The sequence below is a fragment of the Chaetura pelagica genome, unplaced genomic scaffold (genome assembly GCF_000747805.2).
Source record: "Chaetura pelagica isolate M959 unplaced genomic scaffold, ChaPel_1.0 scaffold703, whole genome shotgun sequence".
Classification (NCBI taxonomy): Eukaryota; Metazoa; Chordata; class Aves; order Apodiformes; family Apodidae; genus Chaetura; species Chaetura pelagica.
In genome coordinates this window covers 29509-37298 of record NW_009952582.1, presented here as the reverse complement: position 1 = coordinate 37298, position 7790 = coordinate 29509, and the positions used below count along the sequence as shown (strand labels likewise).

Below are 7790 nucleotides of genomic sequence, written 5' to 3'. Positions count from 1 at the left end.
CCTGAAATCTTGCAGAAATTGTACCTTAACATATCTAGTTTCCCTTTTTTAATCAACAAGGTCTGTAGTGAACCTGCTGACCAAACTGGAATGTTCCTATTTCCTATCCAGCTGCAATATTAAAATGGGTTACATAAGGCTAGTTCTGTAGTCTTGGCATCAGACTTTTTCAAATGAGCAGTTACACAATGTAAATTCTTTTAACTCTTTCCTAAAATTTGAGTCTGGCTGTGAGAGATTGTTCATAGTAAGATTTTCCTGTCCATTTGTAAGTTTTGAACTGTAGACTACTGCTTTCTTCTACTTGTCAGCCTTATAAGTAGTTTTAGAGGTGCTGACCACTGGTGCTAACCTCACTTTTGGTTGGAGGACATATTTAAGCCTAGAATGAGTCAATTAATATGCTAAGAGAGGGAAGGAGCTAAAACGAAGTAGCATTTAAAAGGGTGAGGGGCTAGGCCTGCAGGATCTCAAACTCGACTGGGATTGAAAATAAGTGTCTAAATGCCACAACTGTTTAATTCCAAAATGCCAGTAAATGCTGTAGGCAGTACTGAGAAACCACTCTAAAAATCAGAAGGGAAAAATGCAGAGAACTGATAACACAATCTCTGCTTTTGGAAGAGGTAGCAAACTAAATTTTCATCATTGTCGGCAGTTCTTTGGAAAAATTCCTCTTGGAAGGTAGCAGTTGGTGTGTTCCAGGCTTCCATTCCATTGTGCCTTTGCTCTGGAACAGCTGACACACTGAGATAGGGAGGTTGGCAAGGCCGGGGGGCAGCAGCATGAAGAGGCTGCCACAGGGGAGCAGAGTTGAGGCTGGGGGGCTGAGGTAGGGGGAATGAAGTGCCCCCAGTTTATGGTTAATAGGGACAACCAAGCAGTTGGTAAAGGGAGCAGCAGAGCATATGAAGGCACCAAGATTGCCAAGGCATTTCATAAGGAAATCTCTTGATATTTTACTTCCCTTTTAAGTGCATCTGCAGATGAAAAGTAAAGTTACTGCTGTAGAAGATTTATCCTTGCATTCTCTAGAATTACTAGGGCTCCTAAAATTACAGAGATGTTAAAGAGAATAGTTACATAGTTTTCTTTGAGGCTTCGGGAGGGTATTCCAAATGTCACAGCAATCATGACACTGGGCATAAAGCTTCATCTTCCCTTGTTTTGTTCATATATATATGTGCTAGCATGTAACTAGCTTGATCTAGCAGTTCTAAGTAACATTTTTTACTCTCTTGTGTGAGGGACCAGCCCTCCAGACCTACTGTGGGAAATGGTATCAAAGCCCCATTGTAGCCCCTGCTCACGTGCATCCCCAAGGGCTGCCCAGGAGGACGAGGCTGCAGGAAGGGCCTGCAGAGACGAGATAACGACCAGGACTGAGATGCCAGAGCGGGCAGGTCCACTCCAGCTGCTCACACATATATAGCTCAATCACAGGTACTAGTTGTGAAATCCAGTTTCTAGGCCTGTAGAATAGGGGGCTGCCATGGTGGGCTGGGGGAGTTTCACCTACACTGACCGTGGACACCGACCCTCCCCCTTGGCTGGACCAACGACACTGGATCCAGGGCTGGTGATTTTCCTGTCCTCGTCATCTTTCTCTCTTTATCTCTCTCCCCACCTTCCTCTCACCTTTTTCTTCTCATCCCCTTTTCCTTACTGAATATATATATGTGGGTGGTTTTGTTTAGGTTGTTCAATATTATCTCCTACTAGTGTAATAAATGTGTTATTTGTTACAAACAGACCTCATGTGTCGCTGCACCTTAACCTGATCAAGGGGGATTGGACCGTCGAGCTGTTACTCGGACTGTAACACATTTACTCTCTGGGAAGAGACCAGGTCTGAGAAAAGGATTTTGGGACCAGCCACACCCGGCTCCTCTCTGAAGGAAGTCTAGAAAGCAAGGGGGTTCAGTCCTCATCTCTCTGGGCTGCCCAGTCTGAGTTGTGACAGGTACAGGACTGGATCCAGCCGCACCTGGCTCCTCTATTGCAGCAGTTTAGAAACCAGGGGGGTTCAGTTCTAACCTTCATGTCTTTTTATAGAACTCTATTTATAGAACTACCTGTAGCAGAACTACTGGGTGGTTGGGGCTTTTTTTTGTTTGTATTTTTGATAAGAGCAGATCCAGCTGTTTAAACTAAACTTCTTACCAGTTACTTCTCTCTCTGCAGTAACTCATGTACAGATTAAACCTTTCAGTTCTCCAGCTCTCTGGTCTCATTTGTATCATTCCTTCTCCTAGGTGCCCTTTCCTTACAAGCAATGCTTTTGTCACCTAGGTCCTGCTTTCCAAAGCCCCTGGTATTAGTTGCTAGCCTGTGGGCAGGCACAGCTCATCTGATGAGAAGTATCTCTGAAGCTGTTGATTTCAGAACCTACAGGTAGCACCTTGTTTCCTCCTTGCATCATCATCCATGTACTAAAAGCTGAGAGGCTGTACAGTGTCTAGGGAATAATATAAGCAGCAGGATAGTGTTTAGTGAATTTTCTGGCCAAAATTAAGGTAAAGAAATGAGAGCACTGCCTGTTTGTGACAGGAATTTTTATTGTACTTGTTCGTTAATTGAGAAAGAGGAACATATTAGCTCAATTCCACATAATCAGCATCTTGCTTCTTCTTAGGATAAGCTAGCAAATCCAGTGTTCCCAAGACTAATTTTATGTTTTTATTTTTCTTAAACTAACACCTCAAAACAGAATAAATGTGTGTTCTTTCCATGTTTTATTAACCTAACTACTTTGCTTTATTACTTAATCAATGTCATCAAATGTAGCCCCCAAAGGAGTGAGGGTCTGGAATTTTTAGCCATGAGGAAAAAAAAAAAGAACAAAACCAACAAAACTTTTTTTGGTATAATTTAACAGTCTAATAAAACAAAAGCTATCAATATATTAAGAAATAAATCCAGTTACAAATGTATGTATATAGAAGGAACTTCGGTGGTTGTCAACAGAAAATGATCAGCTATTTACAAGATACACAGCAGGATGGTATACTAGCCAGGACCCACCATTCAGAAACCAAATGTGTTCTCTCCACTGTAGGCCACATACAGGAATCCATCCTCATCCTTCTCCTTCTCATAAAGTTGTCCCATAGTTAAGCTTGAAGGGGAAAAAAAGATAAATGGTTTGCTTGGATCATGACAGTTGCAAATGGTAACGGAACCTCACATAAAGAAGGATTAACAAAAGCGTCTGTGTGTAAATTAAAATACAAAAATTAGGATCTATGAAAAGTAGTTGACTCCTGAATTAGCAAAATGACCCTGGGCCCTCTGCGGAGTATCTAGGTTTTTGTTACTTCTTTAGAAATGCATTTGTCAGAATGCTTCCTTATTTTATTGGCAATGAGTCACTGAATGTATTTCAAATTTTGAATCCATTATTGATGCCATGATTAATACTGATAAAAGGATCAGTAGCCTTATGGCACCTTCCTTGAATACAGCTGCATTAACATCTTGCTGCTTGTGTGAGCAACCTCGTTTCTCCATCCAGCTGGTCTCAAGTCTACCAAACTTGTGCTTTATGGACTGTTTCTTTGAGGATCAGGTGGGCTTAGGGAGTAAATGCTTTGTTTCCTATATTGGTAAAAAGTGGTGGCTTAAAACAGTGAATTGGTGAGTAGCAGAGGAACTTCTGGATGGGAAAGAAGGATGTCAAAAGTTAGTGGTCTATGTAATAAACTTAGCCTATAAGAAGAGCAGAGCCATTAACAGATTAGATTTCTGTCTTTTTGTTAGCAAGTTACCATTTTGTCATTAATATTGAAGGTTCAAGGGCCTTTTATTCCAGCAAAGATGTGACTCATCATGAACATGTAAGATGAGACAATCTGCCCCTTCTTTTTCTTTGCTGTTCCTAATACAGGCATTCCTAATACTCTTAAAAAAAGCAAGCAGAAAAAGATGGTTCTGACAGGTTCCTATGGTGTATAACAAAGAAAGTAAGTCTGGACAGATTACCTGGAGGGATTGTTACACAGGTAAGGATTTATAAGAATAATATATCTAAGCCATATAACATCATGATGTAGTGTTTCCTCAAACACTGTTAAACTATCTTGTACAGAAAGCAGCTGAAGTAGCTGCTTCTGCTCTACACTACTCTAGATGTAGCAGACAACAATGAAACTTACTCCTATATAAAAGCAACCTGGAAAAACCTTTCTCTAGTCATTCTGCATTTTGTGTTTATAGAATAACTTTTTTTTTTTTTTTTAAAACCAGTAATACAACTAGTCCATAATGCCATCATTTCTTTGTGAGCTGGCAGATTCTTTTCAGAATAATTTATGGCATTTGCTCGAGTATTTGATATGCAACTTTTTTGTTACATTGAGAATGACTGATTCTTTTTTTTTTTTGCATTGATGTTGTAAATATTCTTACATGTAACCAAAGATGTAATAACTCCAGAACTTACCCTCTTGCCATGGAAATAACTAATAATATGTTTCTCAGTCACCTTTCCTTTCAGCCTAGCTCAGAAAATAAGATGTGTATCAAATTTGTGAGAATAAAACTTAGTATGATGAGATTAAGATGTAACCAAACACCTCCTAAAATCACCAACTAAGCCTCAAAGTGGGGAGTTACTGTCCCTCTGATAGGCACAGGCTTGCTTAAATGGTTCTGAATACCAAGTGAATAGCCTCTCACCTGGATTGTGGGACAGTCTTGTCTACAAAGAGGAATATTGCTTTCTCAGATGGCAGTTGAATCCTCTTCCTGATGATCCACATGAACTGTGCCACAGTGATGTCAGATGGAACTAAGTACTTCCTCTTGTCAATATCAACAATCTGAGATCCTGAGACCTTCTCCACTATGACCTGTAAAGTGCAGGTGTGAAGGTCAGGATTTCAGGATCGGGATGAACAGACAGCTTTGGCAAATTGCTTGCAGTTACAACTGGGAGGAAGAAAAAGGCTTCCTGATTGCAACCAAAGGAGAGGTAGGACTGGTTCAGCACTGTAAAATCTGATTGTTCAACTGCACTGAAACCTACGTTCATTCACACAACGGCTCAAAACTTCCTGTGCCAGAGGTGGACAGTCATGGGGTAAAAAGATGCAGTGTGCCTGACAGAAACCTGTCACAGGAAAGCATACACATCTTTTAACTCTTTGTACACCAGTGATACGAAATTAGTGCAATGTGGATGCCAGGCTAAAGGTGAGCCAGCAGTGTGCCTGGCAGCACAGGCAGCTGCTAATGGTATCCTGGGCTGCATTTGGCAAAGTGCTGCCAGCAGGACCTGGGAGGTGATCCTTCCCCTCTACTGGCACTGGTGAGGCCATACCTGGAGTGCTGTGTCCTGGGCTCCTCAGTGTGAGAGAGACATGGACATACTGGAACAGTGTCCAGCAAAGGGCCTCAGAGACAATTAAGGGCTTGGAGCATCTCTCTTGTGAGGAATGACTGGGCATGTTCATCCTGGAGAAGGCTTGGGTGGGATCTTAACAGTGTATATAGATGCATGACCTGAGTGTGCAAAGAAAATGGAGCCAGCTGTTGACAGTGACAGGACAAGAGGCCTCTGGGCACAAACAGTAATACAGGGGGTTCCCTCTGAACATCAGAAGACACCTTAGCCACTGTGGAGGTGACAGAGCACTGGCAGAGGTTCCCAGACATGTTTGTTGTGGAGCCTCCCACCTTGGAGACATCCAAAAGCCATCTGGACATGGTCCTGGGCAGCTTGGTCCTGCATGAGCAGGGCAGGTTGAATCGGATGATCTCTGGAGCTCCCTTTGCACCTCAACTGTTCTGTGCCTCTGATTACTCATAACAGGTCAGTAATACCCTATTGTGTTTACATATGGCTAATTTGCAAAAAGTTCTGAAGTTCCTTATGTGAACTACCAAAACCCAGTGCATTCTGTGACAAATGCTTGGGGGTCAGGGGCAAGAGAGGAATTGGCCTCTGTTGAGCCATGTGAAGCACAGGCAGCTTGAAAACTTCAGGTTTATGAGTGGCTTGTCTGCACTACTTCTCTTAAACTACTGATTGCAGGAAGGAGAAACAGAAGGGAAGGCACAGTAGCTGCCCCTTGCAATTTAGACAATGAAAGAACTCTAAACAGGACCAAGAACAGCCTGAAAGGTATATTGAAGCCTTAACAAGTGATATTTTTTTTTAAGTTTACAATAACACACTAGGCATATTAGCTGCCTAATGCAGTAACTGTCATAATTGGAAGTCAAAGCTCTTGGTGAACTGCTTTCAGTAAAACTTACAGCCTTAGACCACTTGATTCCCCAGGCAAATGCAAAATTGCAAAGCTTTGCAACCATTAACTTCTTTCACCTCCCCTTTTATTCCTAAAAGGTCTAGCCTAGGACAGAGGCACGTAGTTCATGTATTATATTAAAGGATTTGAACCACTGACACATCTCTAAAGCCAAGTAGACAGAACTGCTGAGAATTGAAGTCACTCTGGATGCAGGCTAAAACCTGGAAAGTATCAAACATACATTAAGTCTGAAAAACTCTTTTGACTATTAAATGCCAAAAATACATTTTATATCAACTATTTTGTGAAAGGTATATGGCTCAATCTGAATAATCAAGTAGAAAACACTAGCCCAGACAAAGCATCACATTCCTGGATCTGTCCACTCCTGATACAGCATTATCTAATTCTGACTCACACACTGAGTTTTAATGTCTCTTTTTCCCCTAGGGTTATGACAGTTATTTTTGAAATAGACAAATAGATATCTGTGGAGATACATGGTCATTCACATGCTGTAGCCTGTATACTGGGGGGTAGTTAGCCAAGCAGAGAATGGCAAGAATCGGATCTGCTTGCCAGATCAAGCTGGAGAAGATGCTGTGACTTGATGCAACTCAGCAGCAAAGAAAGCCAATGGGATTAGAGGTTCTTATTGGGGCTGCACTGTCCAATGAGTAAGTTACTTACCAAGAGGTCAGCACAGGAATGACAATAACTGGCATGTGGTCAGATGGGATGTGGGAAATTTTACTCACAAGCAGAGAAGTTGCGAATGGGGATGCTGCTAGATTAAGGATGTGATGTGTGGTCATTTCACCGACTGAAATATGATAAAAGGGATTGTGGTGAAGAGAGGTCATTCACCATTTAGCAGGTAGGTTGGTCCTGAAGCAGAAACAAGGGGTCATCACTTGCATTGGCTCTTCATACAGGGTTTACGTGGGGAGACTTGCCATAGTAAGACTGGTTATAAGCATGGAATACATGAGTGAAAATCACCTTCCCCAGAGAACCAATATGGAAGTCTATCAAGGTCTAAGGAATGTACGAGCTTTCCTGGTACCAGGTACAGAATGAATCCTCAAGATTCCTCAAGTACTGGAGGTACTGGGATATAATTGCCATTAGAAGAAACCAGGACACTGATAAACTATAAATATGCCTGGACAGTGTTCAGAATGTCAGGCACTGTTGCTTACTTGTCAATAGGCATTGGGGCAGAGGAGGGAATGTTGGGTTAGTTAGGTGTGTTTTGGGCCCCCTTAAGACATCTAAGGATAAAAAAGGGAAGATTAATTTATTTAGTAGAATCTCATCAAGGAAGAGAGCGCAGGATGGCAACAGCTTATCCATCTTTGGCTCGGTAAGTATTCAGATGCAGCTTGCTCGGTTACTCACCGGGACACGATCGGGGTACTTGGCTCGGATTTTTGCCGACTCGACACATCTGTGCTCTGTGAACAAAACTCACAGTTAGTCACCGCACGGCACCGGCACCGGCACCGCCGGGCAGGGGCAGCGCCCGCGGGGACC

At 42.2% G+C, this 7790-nt stretch overlaps 1 protein-coding gene across 1 annotated transcript in view; it reads right to left on the bottom strand.

Moving 5' to 3' along the window:
- Positions 1-2545: 2545 nt before the first annotated feature.
- GABARAPL2 (GABA(A) receptor-associated protein-like 2) overlaps positions 2546-7790 on the bottom strand; it is a 6589-nt gene continuing 1344 nt past the window's right edge. Inside the window, exons 2-4 of the mRNA XM_009993651.1 lie at positions 7656-7709; positions 4678-4850; positions 2546-3118 (exon numbers count right to left, since the gene is read on the bottom strand). Coding sequence (XP_009991953.1) covers positions 3028-3118; positions 4678-4850; positions 7656-7709 — 318 coding nt within the window. The 3' untranslated portion in view covers positions 2546-3027. The remainder of the gene's footprint in view (positions 3119-4677; positions 4851-7655; positions 7710-7790) is intronic.